The sequence below is a fragment of the Piliocolobus tephrosceles genome, chromosome 7 (genome assembly GCF_002776525.5).
Source record: "Piliocolobus tephrosceles isolate RC106 chromosome 7, ASM277652v3, whole genome shotgun sequence".
Lineage (NCBI taxonomy): Eukaryota > Metazoa > Chordata > Mammalia > Primates > Cercopithecidae > Piliocolobus > Piliocolobus tephrosceles.
The window spans coordinates 38,939,713-38,967,674 of record NC_045440.1 but is presented as its reverse complement, the minus strand read 5'-3'; the positions used below and the strand labels follow the sequence as shown (position 1 = coordinate 38,967,674).

At 38.1% G+C, this 27,962-nt stretch overlaps 1 protein-coding gene across 2 annotated transcripts in view; it reads left to right on the top strand.

The window, feature by feature from the left end:
• ZMAT4 (zinc finger matrin-type 4) overlaps positions 1 to 27,962 on the top strand; it is a 365,160-nt gene that overhangs the window by 304,949 nt on the left and 32,249 nt on the right. For both annotated transcript variants that reach the window (XM_026453908.1, XM_026453907.1), the window contains one exon: positions 9,513 to 9,609. In XM_026453908.1, the coding sequence (XP_026309693.1) occupies positions 9,513 to 9,609 (97 nt within the window). The remainder of the gene's footprint in view (positions 1 to 9,512; positions 9,610 to 27,962) is intronic.

Here is a 27,962-nt window from a genome sequence, read left to right as displayed (position 1 = left end):
AGAAAGAAAGAAAGAAAGAAAGAAAGAAAGAAAGAAAGAAAGAAAGAGAGAGAGAGAAAGAAAGAAAGAAAGAAAGAAAGAAAGAAAGAAAGAAAGAAAGAAAGAAAGAAAGAAAGAAAGAGAAAGAAAGAAAAGGAAGGAAGGAAGGAGAGGGGAGGGGAAGGGAAGGGGAAAGGGAAAGGGAAAGGAAGAAAAAAGAAGAAAGGCCTCTAAGTGTAAGATGTTTCATGTCACCAATGGTATTAGGGCAGGTACAAAAATCAATTCTGCTTGTCAACGATTTAACAAATTCCTACAAACCCTATGGAGTTTGGAGGGACCAATTGTTTCTTCAAACCTTGAAGCTTTAAAAATATATAGATTTCTAGGTTCCAATCCACATTTACTGAATCATAATCATCTAGGATAAGGCTGGAATTCGTGTTTTTAACAACTCCTACATGATTCTGACTTGTCAAGTGGGCAGATATGAGAATACTAGACCAGATGATATTGAAAGAGCTTTTCATACTTCCTTGATTCTATTTCTAGTCCCTGTCATAGGAGGCTATATTCATAGTGGGAGGAGTATAGACTCTCAAGCCAGAATGTGTGGGTTCAGAACCCGACTCTGTCTCCCACTAGCTAGATGGTTTTGAGCAAGTCGCCATACTTCAGTTTCCTCATCTGTTAAATCAGTATAACAATAGTATTGATCCCTAGAGTGTTGCAAAGAGTAAATGAGTAAATGGGAAAATGGGTAAAGTAAGCACATCAGTGCTTATATATGGCATATATCAGTATTACGTATTTTCTTTCTGCCCAAAGATGACAAATCCACGTACAAGACAGTTTGATTAATGTATGTATCAGAAGTGGAAGAGAAGGAAATTACTCAAAAACAAAGACCTTATTGTTTCTGCCTTTATAATATTAATCATCTTTCAAAATAGTTCCCGCTTTAGTGAAGATTATAATGCAGAACATATGTAAATATTTCTTTGAGTGTTGTGAGGTTATCAAAGCATCAGTATGAATATAAAGATTACTTTCCAGTAATGGAAAACAATAAAAATTGTAGGGAGTTAATGAGGACAGAAACTGACTAAACTGAAGCTTCCAGTTGGCAGAGGTTTGTGTGTAAAACTACATCCATCTAACATTTAAAAAATAAAAATAAAGTGTGATGTGCAGATCTTGAGTATACAATATGACAGATTTTGGTAAATGAATATACTCTGTAACTACCATCCCAAATCAAGATATAGAACATTTTAATTACTCTAAAAAATTCCCTTTTATCTGATTTCAGTCAATTTCTACCACTTTTTAGGCAACATGATTCTGAAATCTATTAATACAGAAGAGCTTTGCTGTTCTTGAGCTCTCTATGAATGGCATCATACAGTATGTGCTTTTTTGTGTCTGACTTCTATATCTACACATTATGTTTCTGAGATTTGGTTATGTTGTTCCATTAATCAATAGATTTTTTAAAAAATTTCCAGGTGTTATTTCATTGCATGAATACACCATATCTTGTTTATCAATTCTTGTGTTGATGGGCATTGGGGTTGTTTTGAGGTTTTGGCTATTGTGAATAAAGTTGCTAGAAACATTCTTGTAAAAATCTTTTTTTAATACTAAGTATTTGCTCCTTTTAGGTAAATATCTAGGAGTAGAATTTCTACTGCTAGACATTTCTTGTCATAAGGTAGATATATGTTTAACTTTATTAAGTACTATCAATCTGTTTTCCGAATTATTTGTCTCATTCTGCAATCCCCTCAGGAATGTGCCAAATTTTAGTTGTTCCATACAGTCACTTACATTTGATATTGTTTTAATTTGATGTTAGCATTCACAGTGGGTATTCAATAGTATTTAATTCTTCTTTTAATTTGCATTTCCCTGATGACAAATGATGTTGAGCACCTTTTCATATGCTTATTGGTCATTTTTATGTCTTCTTTTATGACATACCTAATAAATTATTTTGCCCTTTAAAAAATTAGATTGTCTTTTTATTATTGAGTTGTAGGAGTTAATTATATATTCTGGATACAAGTCCTGTATCAGATACACGTATTATAAATATTTTTCCCCAGGCACTGTCTTATCTTTTTGTTTTCCCAAGGATGTCTTTTATAGGCAGAAGCTTTTGCTCTTTATAAAATCTAATTTATCACTTTGTAATGGTGAATACATTTTGTTTCCTAAGAAATCTGTGCCTGTTGTAATTTCATGAAGATATTATTTTATGTTTTTCTAGAAGATATTTCCTGTTTCTATGTTTTTATAGTTTTGGTTTTCACATTTAAATCTATAATCAACGTTATTATTGATGCGTGTTGCAAGGTGTTCTTAAGCTTTGTTATTGGCTAAGTTGTATTTAAAACTATTAGGTTCTCCTGATGAATTTCTTCCTTTAACATTATAAAATGTTTTCTTAATCTCTGGTAAAAGGTCTTGTCGTGGTATCTATTTTGTCTGATATTAATATAGACACTTCTACTTTCTTAAACTTATTTTCATAGGATGTCTTTTTCTGTCCTTTTACTTTCAACCTGTAAGTGTTCAAAGTGCATCCTTTGAATTCAGTGTATATTTGATCTTACTTTTTATCTAGTCTGATAGTTTTGGCCTTTTGACTATTTCATTCATTTATATGTAATGTAATTATTAATACGGTTGACTTTAGCTCTATAATTTTGCTATTTGTTTTCTATTTGTTTCTTCCATTTTCTGTTTTGCTATTCCTTCTTTTCTGCCTTATTTTGGCTTAATCAAATACTATTTATTTATTTATTTTGAGACGGAGTCTTGCTCTGTCGCTCGGGCTGGAGTGCAATGTCCTCAGCTCACTGCAAGCTCCGCCTCCCGGGTTTACGCCATTCTCCTGCCTCAGCCTCCAGAGTAGCTGGGACTACAGGCGCCCGCCACCTCGCCCGGCTAGTTTTTTGTATTTTTAGTAGAGACGGGGTTTCACCGTGTTAGCAAGGATGGTCTCGATCTCCTGACCTCGTGATTCGCCCGTCTCAGCCTCCCAAAGTGTTGGGATTACAGGCTTGAGCCACCGCGCCCGGCAAATACTTTTTATTAATCTATTTTATTTTCTCTGTATTTTTTAGCTTTCTTTCTTTGTATTTGTTTATTTGTTGTTCTAAGAGATTACAGTATATAGCCTTAAATTATCACTGCTCCATTTCATATAAAATATAATAGTCTTTCAACAATATTGTTCTACTCTGACCCATTCTTGAGCTACTGTTGTCATATATTTTACATGTCCATACATTATAAACAGCATAATACACAATACAGTGTTTTAATTTTTGCTTAAATTGTTTGCTTCCTTCAGATAAATCAAGAGGAATTTTAAAAGATAGATACCCACATATGAATAATTTCTGAGATTTTTCTCTTTTTTTCCCCATAGATCTGAGTCTAAGTCTGGTATCAATTCCCCTCCACCAGAAGACCTCTATATGGCATTTCTGTAGTACTGGTTTGCTGGTTAACTATTCATTTCATTTTTTGTTCATTGAGAATATTCTTGGCCTACCTTCAATTTTGAAGAATATTTTTGCTGGAAATAGAATTCTAAGTAGACAGGTGTTTTCTGTTTTTTTTTTTTTTTTTTTTTTTTTTTTTCTTTTAAATCACTTTGGTTCCTTGAGCAGTTCAGGCCCATTTCCACTCTGGGCCTCTATGCTTGCTGTTTGCTGCCCCTGGACAGCTCTTTACCCTCCTCTTCCCATCTCAGGCTAATCAACATTATCCGGTTCCATTTCACACTTCTCTGAGAACTCTGTTGACCATACTATCCAAAATCACTCTTCTTCCCACTTACTTTCTGCTTCATTATCCTGCTTACATCCTGTGCAACACTTTATCAATCTTTAATTATAAATTGTAAACAAATTAAAAAATTTTTTGTTTCTTGTCTTTTCCCCTGATTAGCTCCATAAAAAAATGTACCTTGTCTTCTTCTCTCCTATATTTATATAGCATTCAGCAAAATGTCTCACACCACAATAAAGGCTCAATGATATTTCTCTAATGTAGAATGGGTACAATTGAAGTCATAGGGACTTCTAGCTTTGCTAGACTTGAAAAGACATATTGAGCAGTCACATGCTGCTAAAGTCTCCAGGACCATATGTTTTACAAACATTGTGCTAGGAAATATAAATACAAAAGTGATGCATCATCAAGGAGTTTTTCCAGATCCTCTGAGTTAGAAACAATCTCCTCTCATCCTCTAACGCTTATAACATTTCACTTCATCCTCATTGTAATACTTTTAATGGTCTACCTTGGAAATTGTTGCTACTTCTATATCTGTTTTCTGTCTCCAACTGGATTGTCTGACAGGTCCTTGCAGGTAGGAACTATATTTTTCTAACACATATTAGGCAAACCTGCAGAAATAGCCTTTAGGTCTGCAGAAATTTTAGGATACTCTTAATATGGTGGTGTGCTGAAAATGAATTGAATAAGGAAGTTAGCATTTTTTGGTTTAATAAGATATTCTACTTCTCTAAGGAAAAGAAGGCTCATATAATTCCAAAGTAATTAGAATTTCAACTGTGCATTAATAAAGCACAGTTCCCACCAAAGACACTGTGTCATGTGTGGGGGAGGACTCCTCTGCCCCTTCTCTGTCTTTGTTCTTGTTTATATGCGCTGCCTTTCCAATGTATAATCCCTGTAGTTTGCATGGCAATAAAGTGCCAAATATTTCCTGCCCACGCCTCTGGCTGCAGAGAATGAGAACTGTTATGGAAAGCGACAGATCAGAATATTTTTTAGATTTGTTGGAGTTCTTAAAAGTGCCCATTTTTAAACATAAATATTTATGCCTATTGTAAGTTGAACCTCTATTTGTTATGGTGAGACCTTTGATTAGCCTGTGGCCTGAAGAGGACCCATATAAAATAGTAGTTCGCATTTATTATGACAAGATTAATGGAGAACTCTGGAAGGAATAAACCCTAAAGCTGGTGTTAGTATTCTGATTCCATGCATAGAAGAGGGGAATGGGTCAGCCCTGGATAAGCATTTAAAAACTCACACACTGGTAGTGATAACTTACAGCCTCTGGGTTTGGGGACCATAGTAATCTTACTGAATCATTAATACCTGTGAAATGGAAAGGCAGTATAGCTATAGCACTTTTTTTATGGAATAGCTTTTTTTTAAGGTCTAGTATTGTTCTGACAAATTTAAGTTCCCAAAAGCAATAAGATTTTTATGGGAGAATTCTTTGTAGAGTGCAGGTATATGGTGAGACTGGGGGTTATGATATGAAACTTCTTGTACATTTCCAAGCCCCAAACCAGAGCTTAGAGTATCAGAATCTCCAGAAGTTGTGCCTGGGAATCTGGATTATATCATGATCTCTGGAGGATGCATCCATCCTCTGAAGTTTGAGAGTCACTATTTGAGAAAATAGGTTTCAACATTTGTCTGTTTTATCTCTGAACTGGCAGTTTGTACCTGAAAAGTTGTCAGTCTCTTAGGTTGCTTCCTAAGATCCTAGATACTTGTGGTTTCACTGTTCTTTCCTCATAATTAAATGGACTCTTAATTGAACAATTAGGTAAGTCAGTACCTGATTATGTGATTGAAACAGAAAAAAAACAAAGCTAGTTCTCATGCCAACCCACCCAGCTTACTACATACATTTCAAATAGGTCTCTCTGAAATGCTCACTGGGCCATAGGAATGTGAACACCTCCAGGAAACTCTACTCTTTGTTCAGATTGTAGACGTGGGCAGTTCTAAGGACACTGGCATTCAGTGAGCAGGACTCATTGGATTTGATGCAATCGGAAAGGAACTTTAGGCCTGGCACGGCAGCTCACACCTGTAATCCCAGCCCTTTGGGAGGCCAAGGCGGGTGGATCACTTGAGATCAGGCGTTCGAGACCAGCCTGGCCAACATGGTGAAACTCCATCTCTACTAAAAATATGAAATTAGCCGGACGCGGTGGCGCTTGCCTATAACCCCAGCTTCTTGGAGAGGCTGAGGCAGGAGAATTGCTTGAACTGGGGAGGTGGAGATTGTAGTGAGCTGAGATCGTGTCGCTGCGGTCCAGCCTGGGTGACAGAGCTAGATTCCATGTCAAAACAAGCAAACAAACAAACAAACGAACAAACAAACAAACCTTTATTTCTGTCCTCCATTTGCTCATCCAAATAGTCTCTGTGGGGTTATTTTTTCCAAACTTTTAGATAGAAACTAGGGCAAGTTTCACGAATTTTCACTTATTTTTAAGTAGTAAAGAGTCCTCTGCTTACTTTTAAATACATAACTTCTGTATTTCCTTAATTAACATATCCATGGTAGAGCAGTAATTTTTAAATATTTCCAAAATGTATTAAAAGTTAGTTGTACCCCCTTCCAGCTCAGTCCTGCTTGGGGCTGTCTACTTAACACAGGAGAAGAGAGTGCGGGAGGCTTCTCCCTTTGTTCTGCCTGGAGCTTTTGCTTTTCTTCTTTTACCTCAGTATGTCGCCCTGGTTCCTCCAGGACTGATGGATGCAGGTGGAAGGCTAGCAAGGGAAATGGAAGTTTACTTGGTAGATCCTGTGCAAAGCTAGCATGGATACTGCTTGACTGGGCAGGAAGTACGAGTTGATTCTCCTCAGGATGCTTTTGTGAAAGGAAAATAAACTCAGGAACCCAAAATCACTAAGCCAAGGGAAATATCAAGCTGGGAAACCTGCCTCCCATTTTCTTCCTAAATATGATAGCTACAAATTTCAAAAGCTACGTACCTCCCTCACAATTTTCCCACAAGGAAATTCCTTGTGGACAAAGGGCAGACAGAATTCAAAGTCATCCATCTGAGGCTCACCTGAGACAAATGCATATGTGATTGTTTCCTCTACCCTATTGTTGATGTAAAAATGCACATTCACTGAGCCAGACTAAATTCTGTATTTAGTGGGAGGCTGATTAAGGACTCAAAAGAATGCAACCTTTTGTCTATTTTCTACTCATGACCTGGAAGCCCCCGCCTCAAGTTGTCCCACCTTACTGAACCAAACAAGGTACCTCTTACACATATTGATTGATGTCTCGTGGCTCCCTAAAATGTATAGGAGCAAGCTGTACCCTGACCACTTTGGGCACATGTCCTCAAGACCTCCTGAGGCTGTGTCAGAGATGCGTCCTTAACCTTGGGAAAATAAATTATCTAAATTGAAATTGATCGAGACCTGTCTCAGATACCTTTTGGTTTACAATTTCATGGCTTTTTTCAGGGACTCGTCATTACTTAATGCGGGCTAAATAGTGATCCTCTGGGATCACTTTAAGCACCTAGATAACCGGGTGAACACTTCCAGCACCTTTCTGCTGAAGTCTCATTGCCCTCAAATTCAGGCAGCCCTTTCGGGTAGTATCTAAGAAGCCATTAAATCAGCTTCTTTCATACAGGGTACACATAGTCTGTGGGAAGCTTTCACGTATCCTTTCTTCTGACAAGCTTTGAGAACACAGGTCATGCCCAACTCTATCACCTTTTATACTTTGCCACCAGAGAAGATAACAAACCACAGTCTCTAGCCCTTTGGGTCTTGCAGGTGATGTCAGAGTTCAACCTACCACGTCCCAAGTAACAAGAAGGTACTCCTCAAGCCCTCTAGGTAGTTCTGTGCAATCCCTTCTCCACAGGCTTATGGTGAGGGAGAACTCCATGGTCCCACATGGAACTCACGGTACAATACAGTTCTCTCTTAAGAAAGTCTCTACCCATTTCTTTCTTTCTTCTTAAGTCTCTTCTTTATACTGGTGGTGAGTGGTCAGCACAGGTTCGTCACTACTTCCCTTGGATGTTCTGCACTGATGCTCTCTTACCTCATTTTGGTAATGTGGATATAGTTATCATCTGTGTCTAGGACTTCCCAGTAGGGCTTCAACTGGGACACTCAAACAGAAAGTGTTTCCATTTTAACATCTCTTCAAAATAGTAAAATTAGCGAGCCCATGTTGATATCTTGTTATGTGCTGGGCACTCTCACATACACGCCACGTCTCACTCAGCCCTCCCCACAATACTATAAGAAAACAGAAGTCCAGAGGGGTCAAATAATTTGCATAAAGTTATCCAGGTGGCAAGTTGCAAAGCTGTCCCAGCACAGTGCATTATTTTCTTTTCAGGAAAAGAGGAATAACTTTGTCTCTTAGAAATTAAATACTATGCATTGATAAAAACAAATGCTACAGCTTTCAGTCCTAGCATTTACAATGCTAGAACAGAATTTTGTACTCATTTGCTAAACATTGTTTTTTATATATGTCTCTTTTGTTTTGAGACAGGGTTTCACTCTGTCATCCAGGCAGGCAGTAGCACTATCATAGCTCACTGTAATCTTGAACTGGGCTCTCAGCTTCCTGATTAGCTAGGACTACAGGTGTGTGCCACCATGCCTAACTTTTTAAAATTTTTTTGAGATCAGATATTGCTATGTGGCCCAGGTTGGTCTTGAACTGCTGGCTTCAAGCTATCCTCCTGCCTCGGCCTCCCAAATCATTAGGATTACTGGCCATTTTCATATCTTTTTCACCTAGTTCTTACAACACCTAGTGATGTGATCAGCCTTGTCTTTGTCTTGTAGGTGAAGAAACAGGCTAGAAAGAAGTTTCGTAACTTCCTCCAGATCACAAAACTAGAAATGACTAGAGTCAGAATTAAAATCCAAAGTTTCAGATCATGACCGACTTTACTTTTCTCTCTATTCTGAAGGGACATACTAGCTGAAGGAATATGTTTCATTATAAGTCTCAGCTCTGTGGCAAACGTTTAAAGCTATTTGGTTAAAGCTGCTTTCTAACATAAATTGGCTCTAGATTAGTCAAGATTTTTACTAAACTTCTGAAAGCAAAGAGCATCTTATCGATGTTGGAATCTCTAGTACCTGGCCCAAAGTTGATACTGTATTAGTGAATTCATTAAATGAATGAAAAAGTGAATGAATAGATTGTCTTCTAAATTCTGGTGGAAAGTAAGACTTCACATGAATCAGTTTGATGTATTATTCTCTTCCTGGCATTTACATTTTATAAAATAATCCTAGAAGAAACACCTAAATGAATGATGCCTAAAGTTAAATTTTTAATACTGTCATTGGAGTAGAGTGGAAAGGAATTAGGATAGAGTTTTTCTCTGGAGTCTCAATTTTCACTGCAGAGATGAGAGCTATTATGTCTATATGCTCTAGAGAAAAATAGAATACATTTTTGTTTGAGTATAAAATGTCCGTAAACACCTTAACTCAATTCAAAGAAGGACACTATAATAATTTAAGCCATCCAGAAACAAAATAAGCTGCTTCTAACATATTCATAATTACTTCTCTGCTAAGAGACCTGTTGGCTGTGTTCTGCAAGGAAGGATTGAAGTGTTGGTGGGACAGACCAGGCTCTCAGATACTCTGTCCCTGAACTTCTGGAGATGCTAGGATTCATTCAGATGGTTGACGACTGGATGCAGCTAACCAGGTCTGTCTGTTGTCCACAGGTCTGAGGCGCAATTACAGATGTACCATCTGCAGTGTCTCCCTAAACTCAATAGAACAGTATCATGCCCATCTGAAAGGATCTAAACACCAGACCAAGTAGGTACTTTTGTGCTTTCACTCTTCAGTTTCTTCGATGTAATTTTTAGTAAGATGACTAAAGGCTCAACATTTCATTTATTTCTAAATAAGTAGAGTGGAAATTCTATCTCTTTTGCTTCAAAGTTCGCATGATATTTATGCTTACTTGAAGAATGGCTTCTTCCCTTTAACTGGCATGAGTAATAAGAATCTTCTCCTTTTTTCATTTTTTCAAGGACAGTTTAGCATACTTTTATGAGATTAGGACATATTAAAATCTATGCTAAGTGTTTTAAAATCAATAATATTCTTCTTATTTGTAGGATGTACCAAACTTTGGTGACAAATTCTATGAATGTCTTCTACCACTTTCCCTTTCTGGATGAATATTGTTGATTATTATAGAAACATAACAAATCCCCCAGGATATTAAGTCATTTATATACATAACTATTTCCAAGTGAATGGAAACTTATTCCATTTTTTCAAAGATTCTCATAATTTTAAGCTAAGAAAGGCTCACTAGGCACCATTTCACCTCTATTTATACTATGCAGCTCTTTAAAAACCACTGGACATTTTTAAACCAGCTGCTACGACTGTTAATAAAACGCTAATAAAATATGAAAAAAGCTAAGAATGTCTCAAAAAGATGTAATTTTCCTGAGCATAATCGTTTTCATTTCTCTAATATTCATTAGGAGGATCATTTAACAGATTGGACTGTGTCAACACCTCATGAATTATGAATGTTAATTTAACAAACATTTATGGAGAGCCCACTATGTGTCATACTCCAAGCTGTGCACTAGGGAAGAAAAGACGAATAGGCTGGGCACAGTGGCTCACGCCTGTAACCCCAGCATTTTGGGAGGCCAAGGTGGGCGGATCACGAGGTCAGGAGATAGAGACCATCCTGGCCAACACGGTGAAACCCCGTCTCTACTAAAAATACAAAAAATGAGCCGGGCGTGGTGGTATGTGCCTGTAGTCTCAGCTACGCAGGAGGCTGAGGCAGGAGAATCTCTTGAACCCAGGAGGCGGAGTTTGCAGTGAACCAAGATCTGGCCACTGCGCTCCAGCACTCCAGCACTCCAGCCTGGGCGACAGAGCAAGACTTCGTATCAAAAAAAAAAAAAAAAAAAAAAGATGAATACATTGAGTCCTTCCTCTTCCCCCTGCCAGGCTGAGGAAACAGATGTGTAAACCCATAGATTGTTCTCTAATGCCACGTGTGCACCCGGAGCTTTAAGCATGGGGCAGGGAGTAATCCAGGGCAAGCTTTAGAGGACACTAGTGCATAGGCTGAGTGCATAAGGATGAGATTATGGTCTGATTTTGCTCAACGCAGTATCCTTGTATCCTAGCACAGCACCAGATATATTTTAGGGTCTTTATACACTTGTTTGATTAAATGAATATGTGATTTCAAAAGATGAGTAACAATTTCCTAAGCAGGAAAATGAAATGGAGCATTACAAGCAAAGAAATTGTTTCACAAAGATATTGTAAAGACGTACATCACAGCACGTCTGGCTCAGGTGAGAAAATTTAAACCCAGAGTTAGTTACTGGCTCTCAGTTTTCTCAATATTCTGCCTTGTGAGTCAAAGCCAATTCCATGGCTTGCATTACTCTGGTCCACCCGGAGGACTCTTATCAGGATAATTCTTCAAAAAGAATATTTTCCTTGATTTGTTATGGAATACTAGAGTTCTTGTATTGATTATTGGATACTGCTCATCCCCCCAAGCTGTTTTCATCATTTCTCTAAGTAACATTTTGCTACAGACACCATATACATTTGAATTAACCTATATCTGATGTGCAGATAGACACACAAATACCGGCAACAAAAAAGATAACTTTTTGGGAGCATGTATTCATCGCTCAATACATAGAAAAAGATAAACAATGATGACTTTACATGTTATGAATTATGTAAATAACTAATATAGATAGTACTTCCAGATTCAGAAAAATGTCTCTCTTCTCTGTTCTGTACATATATAACTTCATGGGCTAGAATCTGTGCTAGGTATTTTCACATCTATTTTCTCATTTAATTCCCTTAACTACCCTTGAGATAAATATTAATATTATTGACCCGATATCTTACATTAGAAAACTAATGCTCAGAGAGGTTAAGTGACTTGCCCACTATCACCCTGACAGCAGATGGCAGGGCCAGCACTGATCACAGTGGTGTCTGACTTATGTCTCTACTTACTCTATGTCATTCAGTTACCATGAACTTAGGCTTGGAATGAGAGCCAATAGAGATTAGCAAGTGAATTTTGAAAAGAGGGTACCACTTCCTTGAAGTGATTTAAATAGGCAAGACTTCAGAATGGAACATCTCTTACAGTGCTGCCTTCTTTCCTATCAATAAGATGTTATTCATTCCTAACTCAAAAGCACAAAGCTGCTCTCTTTATGAAGTGTAAAATTAAAGAAAGGTGAAGAAAATAATTATACTGTCCTGTTTCATATGCCTGTTTTATCTGCCCTCAGACTTAATTTGCATATCATGTGCGGGCAAGCTTGTGTGAGAGAGAGAGATTGAAAGAGAGAGAGAGAATAAATGATAAATGTTCAATTCTTTTGTCTGTTTATAAAAATCAAATTGTTTTCTTACTAAGTTGTAGAAGTGTCTAATTTTTAAGGAAGTCTAATTTATCAGTCTTTTTATATGTTTAAAGTTTTTGAGTGCTATTTAAGAATTCTGTGCTTATCCTGAGGTCGTTAAGATAATCACCTATGATATTATGTTGTTTTTCCTTACAAATATAGGTCTTTGATATGCCCAGTGTTAATTTTATGCATAGTGTGAAGGAGAGATCAAGTTTCGTGATTTTTTTATACAGATACCAATTAATCCAATACTATTTACTGAAAAGACCATCACAGAGCTTTTTTATAAATCAAGTGATTTACATATATGTGTACATGTTTGTCTATCTGTATATTCTATCTCAATGTTATATTTCTTTTTATGCTAATGTCCCATTACTTATTTCCTATAGTTTTATAGTGTCTTGATATCTGATAGAGTAAATCTTCTAATTGTATCTTCTTATTCAAGACTGTCTTCACTGTTCTTTCCTCTTTGTGTTTCCCTATAATTTTTAGAATCAGCTTGTCAACTTCCTCAAAAATTTCTTGAAAATGCCAAGTTTTCTAATCCATAATCATGGTATATACCAGCGTTTGTTTATATCTTCTTTAATTCTTTCAATAATGTTTTGTAGAGGTCTTAAACATCTTTATTTAGATTTATTCCTAAGAATTTGTTATTTTGGGATACTATAATAAATTTTATTATTTAATAATATCATTGTTAAAATTAATTACTAAATTAAATAATAATTAAAATATATTATTGTTTATAATTGATACATAATTGTACATATTTATGGGACCTAGTGTGATATTTTGGTATGTATTTATAATTAGCAAATTCATCATCTCAAACATTTATCATTTCTTTATGTTGGGAACATTTACAATCCTCTCTTCTACCTATTTGAAAATATGCAATACATTTTTGTAGAACACTAAAATTTGTTTCTTTTATATAGGTGGAGTTCCCATACATTTTTAGGCTTTTTTATTCTTTATTATTTTTCAATTTTGTCTGCCTGAGTTATTTCAAAAGGCCTGTCTTCAAGCTTAGAAATTATTTCTTCTACTTGAGCTAGTCTGTTTTTTTACATTCTTGATTGTACTTTTTATTTCATTCATTGAGTTTGTCATTGCCAAGATTTTTTTGGTTATCTTTTTTGAGGTATCTAAATTTTTGTTGAATTTCTCATTCTGATCATGAATTGCTTTTCCAATTTTCTTGAATTGTCTATCTGTATTCTCTTGTATCTCACTGAGTTTCCTTAAGATTTTTATTTTGAATTCCTTTTCTGGCATTTTGTAATTTCCTTTTTTATGGTTCTATTACTGGGGAATTATTATTCTTCGGAGGTGTCATGTTTCCTTCACTTTTCATGTTTTTTATGTCTCTACATTGATAACTGTGCATTCAGTAAAATAGTCACCTCTTCCAATTGTATGGAACAGCTTTCATAGAAAAAACTTTTTCCTGTAAATGGATCCCAGGGTCTCAGTAGAGTAGAGTGTACTGACTTTGATTCTAGGTAAACACAGTAGTGTAGTTTTTGTAGTTTCTTCAACTGTAATTCATATTAGTGATGTTGTAAATGCCTCAGTGACCTCAGCTGTAGGAGTTTGTTGTGGCAGTGGTGTGGCTTTGCTGAAGGTGAGCTTACTGAACTGGTTCTCAGTCTGGGGACATGGCCATGCACTTGGTGGGTCAGCTTACTCTGGAATTGACTCTCTTGGGATGAGGCTTTTGAGCTGTTTCTCCAACCTGGGGCATAGGAGTTTGGTGGCTTGGGCTTCTCAGGGGTGTGTCTACTTGGGGTGAGTCTGCAATGCTGTTTCTCTGGCTGGGCGCGTGGCTTACAGTGGCTCAGCAATTCAGGGACGTGTCTGACAGGCTGTTTCTCCAGCCAATGGTGCTAGGGAAGATTATCTGGGGACAGGTTTGCTGAGCTGTTTGGTTTGGACAGCCTGAGGTTGACTTCCCTGCTGTGCAAAATTAGAGTGGTGACCATTTCTGAGCCTCAGCTTTGAGCAGCCAGGGTGGTCATGTTGCAGTCACTCAAGTGAGCTTGGTGAAACGACAGCAGAGTCCCAAGTCTAGAAACGCACAGTGGCTATCAGCTCCCCAGAGCACGATTACTCCAGCAGTGACTTTGATTTCAAAATAATGCCATGCTGCAACAGCTTGGATGATGGGGTTATGGTCAGTACACAATGTGGGCTCCTACTTTGGATAATGTAGCCACATGAATTCTAAACATCTCCTAAACTGGGCTCAAGACTTGTGAGGACTTTGGGGTTCCCCTGTAGTAAGAACTACAGGTGTCTGCAGTGATGATGTGGGCTGGTGAAGGCCCTTCTGCCTATCTTTTCTCCACATGGGAAAGTCCTTTTTGGCTCTGAGTCAAACGTGATGGAGAAAACAGGGTAACAGAGGTGGGTGCCACATTTCCCTCTCTATGCTGCTATCCTGGGCTTTTGTCCTCCACAAGGATTTTGCCCATTTTTTGCTGTACTTCAACACTCTCCTTCAGACACTCCAATCAAGTTTCAGTTGTTTATTTATTATTTTGTTTCTTTTTTGTGGGAGGAACAAATGCCAGGCACCACTAGTCAGCCATATTGCTGATGTTTCCTTACTTATATTCTGTCTGCATATTCTACCCAGGAGAAACAGGTAGTTGAAAACCTTTAACTATAAATATGGATTTGCCTATGTATCCCTTTTTCTGTATATTTTTGGCTTTATATACTCAAAGTATATTATTAGATACTTACAAATATAAATTTTAAAAATTTATTTCCCTTCATTTGGCCCTTTGTATCAACTTTTATTCATCACGAAATGTTTTTCTTTTCCCTGGTATTATTTTTTTCATTAAAGTATACTCCTTCTGATAATAGTATACATCAACAGCAACTACACTAACTCTTCAAAGCTTTTAAGTATTTCAAATATTTTTCCTTTAAATTTAATAATATCCAGATTTTATTTTGCTTTCAGATGGAAGGTTAGTGTGATAACAGTTACTCTACCATAGTTGAAAATGTGAGTCAACCAAATGTATTTAACTATTGCAATCTGACCAATTAAATAAATGCAAGTATTCAGGTGCCAGTAATTATAGAGGTATCAGATTTATATTTTTAGTAATAATATCTAAAGAAGTGCTCATAAGAGAAAAGATTATTAAACTGTGTGGTGTAAAGAGCACTGAATTGTGAGTCAGGAGATTTTAATCCTCTTGCAACTTTGCCACAGAGTGACCTTGTACACTGACAAATCTTTTCTCAATCTTAAGTTCTCTCATAGATTAGTGATTAGTGATGACAAGAACATGACAAATATGGGTCCACTTTCCATGCCCTTGCTTGCGATCCTGGCACTCTTTGCAGCTCATCCTAAATTTAGCTTTAAAATTGTTCTCAAAGTAGGTTTCCAGATAGTCTTTGCCATTTTATTGGAGCTAGTACTTGGTATGTATAGTGGGCTGAATAATGTCTTTCCAAAATTCAGGTTCCCCCCAGAGCCTCAGAATACGACCTTAGATGTAAATATAGTCTTTGTAGATGTAATCAGTTAAGACTCTCCAGATGAAATCACCCTAAATCTACAGTGAGCCTTAAATCCAATGCCTGATGACTTTAAAAGAGAAAGGAAAGGGAGATTTGGATACACAGAGAATAAGGCTAAGTGCAGATGAAGGCAGAAATTGGAGTTATGTTTCTACAAACCAAGGAATCACCAGGAACTGGAAAAGTCAAGGAAGGATTCACTCCTAGAGGCTTTGGAGGGAGAGTGATGAAGCTGACACCTTGATTTCACACTTCTGGGCTCCAGGGGTTGTGATTAATTCTTCTCTTATGGAGAGAATGAATTTCTGCTGTAAACCACCCACGTTGTGATACATTTTAGGCAGCCCTTTAGACACATTTTACTAAGCCGCTACTTACAATGCCTGCCCAGGTGATGATGATGATAGAGATGATGCCAACATGGATAACTGGAGTGTAACTTGTGAGCCTCTGGAGTAAAGCAACAAATGTAATTGTTCTGAAAGTATTATCACATCTAAAATGTACAGCATTCTTGTAGTTGGCCAGATGTTCCTATCTCCAGGTTATAGGTTAGAAAATTGAGTCTCAGAGAAGTTAAATGACTTTTCCAAGGCCCTAAAAGTAATTTTTAGCAGAGACAAAAGTCAGGTCATATGCCCTTATTACTACTACTATTATGATAACTAATCAAACTGTAATTGTCAGATTACTCTTTGCTGGTAGTAACACAGACATGGTCTTTTACTTTTTTGGGCAAAAGCTATAAACAGCATAATGGCAGTCAAATTTCTCTCCATTGTTAAACAGCAAGAGAAATATTAACTATCTGATGAGATTAAAGGTTTAGAAATGCAAATGCTCCCAGCAATATATAAAGCAATTGCCTATTAGTAGATTTTTCAGGGTTTCCAAGGGTTATAGTCTGTCAATTAGTACAAATGATTAAAATAAAATGTAAAGGCACTGTAAGTATGTACCATAGACTAATGAACAATTCCCCCTTAATATACTTAAATTTGAGCTTAGGGAACACTCCAGGCCTCAGGACATTATGTTACCTAGAAATAAAGGATATGAAAGTTGTCATTACTTACTTTGATACTTCAGTTGGTTGAAAATGAGACACAAGGGTCTAAGATAATAAATCAGACTGACCAAAAATTAGTACTAATTTCTAAATCTGCTTCTTCTTTTGAGAAGAGGCCTTAACATGTGATATTCACTGGTTTCTCTGAGGCTTTTTCCCAACTGGTATGAATCCTCATGACAAAGACCTCGTATTATTTGTTTCCCATTATACTCAGTTATTTGGGAAGTACTTGAATGAATGTTCAGACTAATTTTCAGGGATGGAGTATCTTTGTTTTAAATATTTTGGAATTCACTTCCCACATTCAGCACACTAGTGAGTTAGCTGAGGGTTGCACAGTAATAAATAAGACTCTTTTGTAAGATACGTGAACCACAAAGAACCTTCTATATTTAATAAAAAATAAAAGCAGCTTAAAAGCCCGAGAAGATGTTCTCTTTGAAAACAATCAAATAAACCATAAATCATGCATGGATCTCAAAAGCTAAACATATTAATATTCTTTGTAGAATTTTCAATGTAGTTTACTGATATTAACCAAGAACTTCAATAACCAAGAAACCTGAGACTTCAATATTGTGCTTTTCATGAGAAAGCATTTTTTTCTGACAAATACAAAATATATATCACCAGTAAAGTTTTGAGATAACAGGCCATAAGAAAATATTGAAAAGAGAGCTATCCTTTTCCAAAGAATGTCAAGTTATTTCTCTTCAGCTGATAATCATTTGTAAGCTGATAGAAAAGCTCTGAATAAAGAGTGAAATCTGGAACCCAAGGCTAATTCTTTGCTTGCCTCATTTTATAATTCTGAACTTAAAAAACAGCTCTTCTCCCTGAAAGTGAGACTTGTGGTGTGTCATTAAGTCTTTCTAGCTAAGGGCTATCTGGGTAATCAGCATCACTGTGACAACGGCAGGGATGAGACTGTGTCACAGCCTTTGGGCCAAAGGGTGCTTTCTACCTAGCCCTGTCTTTAATTGGTAGAACATTGAAGTCCACTATTGTTAAGAGCCTTCCCTTCTACAAGGAAGGCCTCAGAAGAAACAGGCTCTAACTTCTCACATAGAAAAGGCAGTAGCTTTAAAAGAGAATTTCAGAGATGCCAAAAAAGACTGTATATATCTCTCTATATCTACAGCACTAATACACAGGCAATTTTAGCAGCTCTATTTTTCCTAAGTTGCGCTTGCATCCTTTTGCTATACATGCCGTACCTAGGGATACATTATAATTACAGTACGTGACTAGATGAGGTGTTTTGCAGACTTGAAAAGAACTAAATGGGGAGCATGTTCATTCTTTCATATCACTTCTGGAATTACCGATGACACCTAATATTGTTTAGCTCATTCATTACCTCCCTGCTTCCTTCTTGGGGGACCTATAATCATTATTTTGTCTTGCTTGAAATTTGCGTGAGTCATGATTGCCTCCAGAGTTGTTCCGAGCTGATGATTTAATGTCTCAGCTTTAATTGTGAACCCCATGGAATACCTCTCATGCTCTTATGATGCTGTTTCAGATTTGTCCTCCAGTACCCATCTCCGGGGGTGCAAGGCCATTACCTGATGTGGTTCTGAGAAGTTTATTTGCATCAAGAAAGAAAAGAACTGGAAGGAGATGGGTGGAGCCATATAGACCTGGCCTGGGAAGCAGACGGCCAGAGTCCCAGGGTCAGCCCTGCCTCTCACATCCTGAGTGCCTTTAACAACTTCACAAGCTTCTTTTTTTTTTTTTTTTCTGTTGCTGTTCTTTGTTGTTTTTGAGACAGGGTTGCTCTCTGTTGCCCAGGCTAGAGTGCAGTGGTGCCATCTCAGCTCACTGCAACCTCCACCTCCTGGACTTAAATGATCCTCCCACGTCAGCCTCTGGAGTAACTGGGACTTCAGGTGCACGTCACCATACCTGGCTTTTTTGTATTTTTAGTAGAGACAGGGTTTTGCCATGTGGCCTGGGCTTGTCTCAAACTCCTGGTCTCAAGCGATCCTCCTGCCTCTATCTTCCACAGTGCTGAATTATAGGCATGAGCCACTGCACGTGGCCCCACAAGTTACTGTTAAATAAACCAATTGAGCTGCAGTTGAATACAATGCTATGCATAGATTTCAGTTATACAGTTTGATGGGTTTTGACAGTCATCTACACCATGCAACCATCAGCCCAGTCAAGATATAGAACATTTTCATAACCACCAAAGGTTCTCTTGGACTCCTTTTTGCCCAGTTTCCTACCCCCATCACAGCTAACCATTATCTGATTTCTATCACTGTAGCCTAGTCTTGTCTATTCTAGAACTTAATGGAATAATATGGCATGCTTTCTTTTTTGTCTGACTGCTTCTGCTCAACATAATGTTTTTGAGAGTTGTTGACATTATTATACACGTCGTTAGTTCTTTCTTTTCCTCTGTGGATTTGAACAAAACAAGTTCCCTCACTGAGTTTTAGTGTCCTCATTTGAAATGTGAGGAGTTGGAATACGAGGTAGTCAAGGTTCCTATCAATTCCAACAATCTCTAATATTATGACCTTAAAGTTTAACTGAAGTTTCTTTAGTTTTTATATTTTCCAGCTGGCAAAAGGTTGTCTGTAAAATCTTTCTTCTCCAGCGCTTACTTCTTTACTGCACGGTGGCCCAGAAGCTGACCCACCCTCCAGTTGGGTCCAGCTAGGTCTACTACAAAGAACAACATTGTGGAGGCCTCTTTTTCCTGTCCTTACGTTAAAGGCAAGGGGGCTGTTCAGGTGGTTCTGACTTGGAGCAGAAGGGATAAAGTCGGTTTTACAGGGAGAAAGTGAAGAAAGGAACTTATTTTCACTTTATTTCCTACTATGAATACACAGCACAAACTCTAATGACTTCTCAGGCAAACACAGTGATGGGTAAGAGGGAGCCCAGAAGATTCTAAAGGAGACCCTGGCTCCTCCTCTGAGCAGCCCAGGCTGCTGGGCTTATCCTCATTCTGGGTCTTCTGTAAGTTAGTGTAGTGCCTTCTCACACATTTCACCAAATTTCATAAGAAATTAAAATATGTCCATTTGTAAACTATAGCTGACATTGATTTTTACAAAAACTTTAGTAGAATTTTGAGTTTAGCCAACATTTCTCTGATCTCTTAGAAGTTGTGGATTGTGGAATACCTGGCAATTGAGTTAAATAAATGAGAAATGTCACTTCATTTAATTAGATTTTGCTGGGGAAGTAGAGAGAGAAGATAAGCTGGGAATGGACATGCCCTCAACTGTGCTCCTGAATCAGTTTTCTATCACTTCTCTTTGGGGTAGAAAATAAGAGCCCATTTTGGCTGGGATTTTCATTTTGTAGATGGAGCAGAGGTGTGAATTATTGGACAAATCAGCCCCCTCATCCCATATAATTTAGTCCCATAATCAAAATCCATTGAGCACCGAGTATGTCTGGGACATTAACACAGGCCCTAGGGGCAATGCAAAGTGATTATAGAGATGATTGTACCTTGTAACAAGTTAATAATCTAGTTGAGGGGATGCAACAAGTAATGATTAGAGTTAAAGTGAACATATGATATGGTGAGTACAAGAGGTGCAAAACATGGGTAGAATTCAGGGGAAGAAGTAATTGCATCTTCCTGAGGCCATCAAGAAAGGTTATTGTGGAGTGGGTCCAGTAATGTGTATTGGGAATGAGACTGGCTGGGTTCAGTCCTGAACCTATCTACTAATTCTGTGACCTTGAACAGATACCTAAATACCTCATTATGGCTTAGTTTCCATATCTGTGAAATGTAATAGTTATAAAAATACCTACCCAAACAGACTCTAGTGAGGATTGAGTTTTAAGAACAAAAACAACAATAGCAATTATAATAAGTACTAAATGGGCCCTGAGAAATGGGTAGATGAATGCTGAGGTGTAACCCTCAATGCTTCTATCCCAAAATTATGAAAATGTCCAGAATTTTTCCTTGTGTGGCTTGTCTCTTGCCCAAGGTTGGGGTTTCTGGATTCTCACAAAGTTCTGGCCTGCTCAGGGTTTAGAACCCCATGGATCTCAGTGAAGCTGTGGGATAGAAGTGATCCAGGAAAGGTCTCGAAAGACGATTCTCATTCTGAGTTTCTTGTGGTCTTCTGCCTCATTTTAAGCAACAGTTTCAAACTTGATATTCAGTCCTGCACTCTCAGAAGAAACGTTTCCTGAATGCTCTCAATTGTATGTGGCCATTACACCCTAATTTCTCACTCAGACTCCCCACTTCCTCCAGCTCTTTGATTACCAAGTTCATATTATCAGTCATGTACAATTAGCACATTATTCTCTGGAGACCATGGAGTATTAAGCTTGACAATAAATAAAATAAATGAAACTATTTTCCTGGCTGAATTTCCTAAAATCAATCTCCCAGTGGTCTGTGAGATTCTCTGCATGGAGTTTCTTTACCATTTTGATTTTAGGAAGGTTGCATTTTTCATTTTATTATTAAACATATTACCCACTGCCTACTCAGGAAACTTTATGCTACCACTGATAGTATATTCTGGCTAATCTCAACATTCAGTGATTAAATCTGAGTGATGACATTTTTTAAATGCTATATTTTCCAGAGTTGGAAGAATTTTTTCAAAAAACAAATGATGTCTATGCTTGACAGAGACAACTCTTTAAGTGTTAAACACTGTTATTTAGGTAATGATTTAGTGATAAACATTTTAAAGAGTTTTTTTCTTCTTCTTCTTTTTTTTTTGAGACAGAGTCTCACTCTGTTGCCCAGGCAGGAGTGCAGTGGCATGATCTCGGCTCACTGCAACCTCCGCCTCCTGGGTTCAAGTGATTCCCCTGCCTCAGCCTCTGGAGTAGCTAATTTTTGTATTTTTAGTAGAAACGGGGTTTCACCATGTTGGTGAGGTTGGTCTTGAACTTCTGACCTCAGGTGATCTACCTGCTTCAGCCTCCCAGTGCGCTGGGATTACAGGTGTGAGCCACCATGCCCTGCTTTTCTTCTTTTTTGAGTTAATGTTACCTATTATTCTATATTGTGTTAAGAATAGCCAGATGTAACCAGAATCTACACCTCATTCAGAATATAAACATATATAAATACCAATAGTAATATGTATTACCTGCAATAGTCCTTAACAGTAAATAGGAACCATGTGCTTTTTCTTTAGCTTTTAGAGTAACAGAAAAATCTCAGTCCATTTCATGCCGAGTAGCCAAATACAAATCAAAAATCTATAAAGTTTGCTTTCAGAAATGTTGGTGATATTTCAAGCTCTAGGGCACAATTAGTTCAAAGTTCTATCTACAGCTTCTGGTGCTATTGTACTCTCCAGAGATATATCTGTCTTTTCTCTTCCTTATATAAGTGCCCTTCCTTCTAAAGACATCCAACAGGATAACATGTGCACTCTACTCTTTTTGATTTCTAAAACCATCACCACTGAACTGATTTCTATTCTAACAAAAAGATCTTATAAATGCCTTAAATAGATGAGTTTCAGACCTCTGGTTTTATTTCCTGGGACATGGATAAAGTTCAAATAATACATTCTCTTTTCTGACATCTTTCCATAGCTAAATGACCTAAGCTTACTAGATAACTCAGATGTCATGGGCAGATAGCTTACTAAATTAGCATCTAGTTGTCCCTTAGTATCTGTATCGGAATGGACAGTTTAAGTCTCTGTGTAGGTGGGTCTAACTGGGTGTGTTTAAGTTTCTCATTTTAAATCTAGCTTTTGGTCAGTGTAATTCCTATTAAAGGCAACTGAGTAGGGGGGAGCTTCAGATTTTTCAGTATCCTCCATACCAGAAGGTTTGGAAGTCATACAGGTTTCTATTTCTTAGTCTTGGAACCAGATGTCATCATTTCTGTATTCTACATCCTGTAAGTGTCCTGAAAGTAAAAGTGCACCTCCCATGAAAAGGAGAGATCAGGTCACAGTGTAATTTGAGAAAGTCATTCCAGCCTGGAAACTGAATGACCACCCTCTGCTGCACCCCTTCTAAAGGTAATAGGAAGGAGGTCAGGCTCTCTTACACCCACATGTCAGGAAAACATCAGCACAAGTTAAAAAAAGATTTGATCTATGCTCTTCATTCTATGTGCACATTGGAGAGGCAGCTTTCATTTCAAACTTCCTCTAAAGAAACCCAGTATAAAATAACTAGTCAACCTTTTGGAGCATGCAAGTGATATTTCTGGAGCGAATCTAGAGAGTTTATTTCTGTGGTTGAAATCTGGTCCACTCACGATCTGGAGGTTTTCAGTGAGATAGTGTGTCATGGTGGAGAAACATGAGAACATTCCTTGATTTGGTCAATAGTTTAGCAATTATTTATTAAGTGACCCACCCACTCTGTGCTAGGCTCTGAATCACATAGCAAATGACAAGTAAATAAATTACATTTCTTATCCTTAAAGTGCTCATGTAATTTTTTAAATGCCTAGACACTAAAGCTCTATGATTCCAGAAAAGGCACCCAAATTCTTGAACTCATTGAAATCACAGAAGAGAGTGCCAAGGGCCTTCCCAGTGGTGAAGGTCATGGAGTCCTATTAGCAGCTGTCAGGAGTGTGGCGTTGGGTGACTGGGCACCAACATGTACCTGCAGTTCTTCCAAGCCCAAGTCATCACCAGAACTTTCTAAGGTTCTCTGGGGAGCTCTTAGAAAAAAAACAAAAAGTAGCCTGGATCCTGAGTTAGGAAAAAAAGAAGGCAGGCTTAGGATCTAGGAGGGATGTCAGATATGAAAAAGATGGTGGCAACAGCCAGGCATGGTGGTTCACGCCTGTAATCCCAGCACTTTGGGAGGCCAAGGAGGTTAGATCACCTGAAGACAAGAGTTCGAGACCAGCCTGGCCAACATTGTGAAACCCCATCTGTACTAAAAATACAAAAAATTAGCTGGGTGTGGTGGTGGATGTCTGTAAGCCCAGCTACTCATGAGGTTTAGGCAGGAGAATCGCTTGAATCTGGGAGGCGGAGGTTGCAGTGATTGCACCACTGCACTGCACTCCAGCCTGGGCAACAAGAACAAAACTTCATCTCAAAAAAAAAAAAAAGATGGTGGCACCAAACCAGCACTTGCTATTATGTTGAATGAGTTGATACAGAAGCTTTGACTTCTAAGGACTTACCCAAAGAAATTACTTTTGTCACTCAGAAACTCATGTTTTCTGGGCCTTCTCTGAAAAGCCCTCATTACTTATATATGAGGATTTCAATTTTGTAACACCTGATAGAATATTTCATTGCTATTAAGTAAGGGAAGAAACCAGGAATAAAAAATTATGTTAGGAACAAATGACATTTGTGATCAAAGAATGATGATTAGAGACATCTATCTGTCCAACCTCTGTTGAAAATTACTTTGATTATTCTTTCTCCCTTATAACACTTGCTCTAGTGTCATTTAAGGAATTGGTAGCAAATGAGCAGCTCCAATAAGACAGTATACAGATAAAAGAGTAAGACTGGATGTCAGATTTTGTTAACAAGAACTGCTTTATTTTTCTAAAGCAGATTTTTTACTATCCGTGCAGGTAATTTTTCTTTTAACCTTGAAGTAAGATTATTCCTGTGTCTTCTGATTAAAATATCTCATCCTGTGCCCACAATGAATGCTCAACAATTAATAGTCTTTCTTTTCTCAACTGTTTAATTAGGGTTGAGGCCAACACATAATTTGAATGACTAAAATAAATGAATATCATGAATATCATTCCAAAATGTTCTCTACTAATGTGAGTAATTTCTCCATTCCCATGAGACAATGGAACAGGCTGCAACAGTGGCCCTGCCTTATGATGTGATTTCAAGGAATTGCTTCCTTTTCTCAAAGTGATATCTTCTCCCCTATACATGCCTGCTAGGTAACTGTCAACATTTTTTCCACAGAGGAAAACTTCACTTTTGTCTACTTTGCAGGCAGTGATAATTGCACAGTGAGATGTGTAAATGACAAATCCCAAAATCTTACCTGTCAGAAATTTAGAAGGGGGTGGCCTGAGACTGAACTATAGAATCTCATTGACAGGGGAAGAGAAGGCAGAAAGAGGAAGCTGGCACCAGCAAAGGGAAATCTTGGCCTTTTAGGGTCCAGGGTTGGGCAATCCTGTAGAAATAACACCTGCTTCAATATACTCTTGACTTACAAAAGAGAAGTGATCAATACAAAACTCAATGAGTTAAATATTGTCTTCTACACAAACATCTTCCTGGACTCCCTTACCATGGTAGCTTTGTCCATGAGGATTTCTTTACCTTCTCCAGCTTAGTGTTCATAAAGCAAAGATTTCAAGTATTCTGTAACTACTTGACTTCATTTACGTTTTTTCTCTTTTTGGAGGACAGACAGAGAATAAGTAATTTCATGATCATATTTATTCAGAAAAGGCTGGTGGAGATTAGATGTGTGATCTCTGCGAGTCTGAGGGAGCCCGGGATGAGAAAGTGAAAGGACACCTCTTTCCTCAGCCACTGGATGGAAACTCATTGGTTTCCCCTTTAGGAGACCTGCCATGGGGAGCAAGGGTAGGGGCTGGAGGAGACCAAGAGGCCCTCCTGCTCTCTGACAGCCTATCAGCATCACCCCAGTTTCTGGACTAGTTTTCAGAGTCAAGGGACAGCTACCTTTAAGGACAGAGCCACTGTGGTCAAATAAATCACGTCCTTTACCCTCTGTCATAAAATTCATTGTTCTAAAAAGAGTTGGAGGTAGAGAGACATACCTTATCAAGTCAAGTAGAATCATGCATGTGGAATAATTTCATAAGGCATCATTGTAATTCAAATTTTAAAATTTAGTTCAGAACATTTCCTGTTCTTATGTGTTTTTTCATTTCAAAATTGTTTCTTCTACTAGTAGTGCTCAAAGAAGATGAATTGCATCTGTTACCTTTGGATTTAGACAGCAGATATATTTATGGTTTCCTGGCATGTTCCACTTTTGCTAGAGACCTAATACTTGAGAGTGATTCAGTTCAGCTCTGTGTATTTACTCTGTGTCTAGCTAAGTGTCAGATATTGCAAGGATATAGCACCAGCAAATAGTGTGATTCTGGCCTGCAATAAACCTATTGTTTAACTGAGGAGACCAAATTAATAGATGAAAACAATCAAAGAACATTTAAATGCTAATATATTTGAGACTGACTTTATATAACATGTAAGGACTTGCAAGAAAGGAGAGATGATGCAGACATGAGTAATGAGAGAACACTGCCGGGATGAGATGAACCTGGGCTGGGGAATGAGAATGAATTCAGTTTGAGGCGGACTGAGTTTGAGGGGCCTAGGAACATTCAGATGAAGATGCCGGTGGGCATTGAGGTTTATGGCTCCGGAGTTCAAGAAACAAATGAAGAAGATACAGATTCAGGATGCATAGAGTCACAGGAGCTTGTTGAAGTGTCTGATATGAGAGTAGATAAGTTCACTCCAGGTGAGTGTGTAGAGTAAGAAAAACTTGAATAAACACACATATGTTTACATGCACACATGTGTGCACACACACGTGGTGACAAAGGAAGAGAAGTCAACACTTTTTCTTATAGTGATACATTTTATATTTCTTTTCTAAGTAGGAGAACAGGACAGATTGGTGCTTCAGAAGTCAAGGGTGAAAAAACTATTTCAAGAAGGAAGGTGTAGAACAAACTGATTAAATGCCAGAAAGAGTCAAGTAGAAAGAGGATTGACAGATGGCTTGTCAATCAGGAGGGGTTGTCATTGTTTGCCTGGGGAGTTTTGTAGAAGTTTCTAGACCATGATGACCACAATGGCTGGGGTAGAAAGAAAGAGGGGGAGTTCCTTACCAGTGTGCCCCTATATGAGGGAGAGTGCCCAGCAGCCCCATTGATGCCAGCAACCAGGAGGATGGAGGGTGATGTTTAGCTATTTGCTGTGCATAGGGGAAGGGGATTGCATAAGAACTCAAATTAAACAGCAGAACCCTGCTGTTTAATTTGTAGCAGGTAGAATTTTAAAATAAGTAGCAGATGGAATTTCATAAAAATTGTCTTTTTTGGAATTAGACATGTTGGGTCAAAAGTGGCACCCAGTGAACTTCCTTCCTGGCCCCTGCTGATCCCTAGAACTCTGAGGAACCATTGATAATCACTGATGATGGGATTTCTGAGAGGATGGTTTAAGGTGCCTATCTGTCTTCAACTTGGGAGATGGAAAAAATTCTGACAGAATCCGGCCAGGAGTGCAGGGAGTTAAGTTTTAGACACAGTGCTTTTGAAGGAATGGTGCTTTACCTGAGCAGGAATGTCCTACAGGTTCTTAGAAAGCAGATCTGATATGAAGACTTGAGCCAGACTTTGAATGGACATTTTGGAGTCAGCTAAATGGGTACAAATTAAAGCCAGGGAGAAGACATATCGTCCAAAGTAGAGAAAGGTACAGAGAGAAAGAACCGTGCCCTGGGCATTGCACCTGACTGACTTCAGTTAGAGAACCAAAACCGCTAGGAGGGGTGTGTCTGTCTTCCCCTCTCTTTTTCTCTCTTACACACAGACATACACTCACACATGAATTTATAACAGGGATTAGACCTTACCAAGAGTGTCCAATCTTTTAGCTTCCCTGGGCCATATTGGAAGAAGAAAAATTGTCTTGGGCCACACATAAAATACATGAACACTAATGATAGTGATGAGCTAAAAACATTGCAAAATCTCTCATAATGTTTTGAGAAAGTTTACAAATTTGTGTTGGGCCACATTCAATGCCATTCTAAGCTGCGTGCAGCCTGTGGGCTGGGGGTTGGACAAGTTTGCATTGAGCCATTGTGAAAGCTGGTTCAGCACCCTCTCTAATGCTAGTGCTTGGAGCCTGGGACATAGGCTGTTGGAGGAGAGATTTGGGGTGGAGAGAAGAAAGCACTACTCAGACCCTGAGCACCAGCTTGCACCTCTAAGGACAGACTGAAACCCGAGCTAGTTCTCTCCACTTTCAACCTCAACAAAGTGGTGGTTCTGCAGGAGAACCTGGTGCTTACATGTGGAAACTGTGAACCCTGACCTTCTCAGAATGAAAACCAGAAACATATAGCTAAGGGAATTCTAAGAAATGCTGTGCAGGCTGGCAGTGTTAGTACACTGTAAAACCACCACAGTA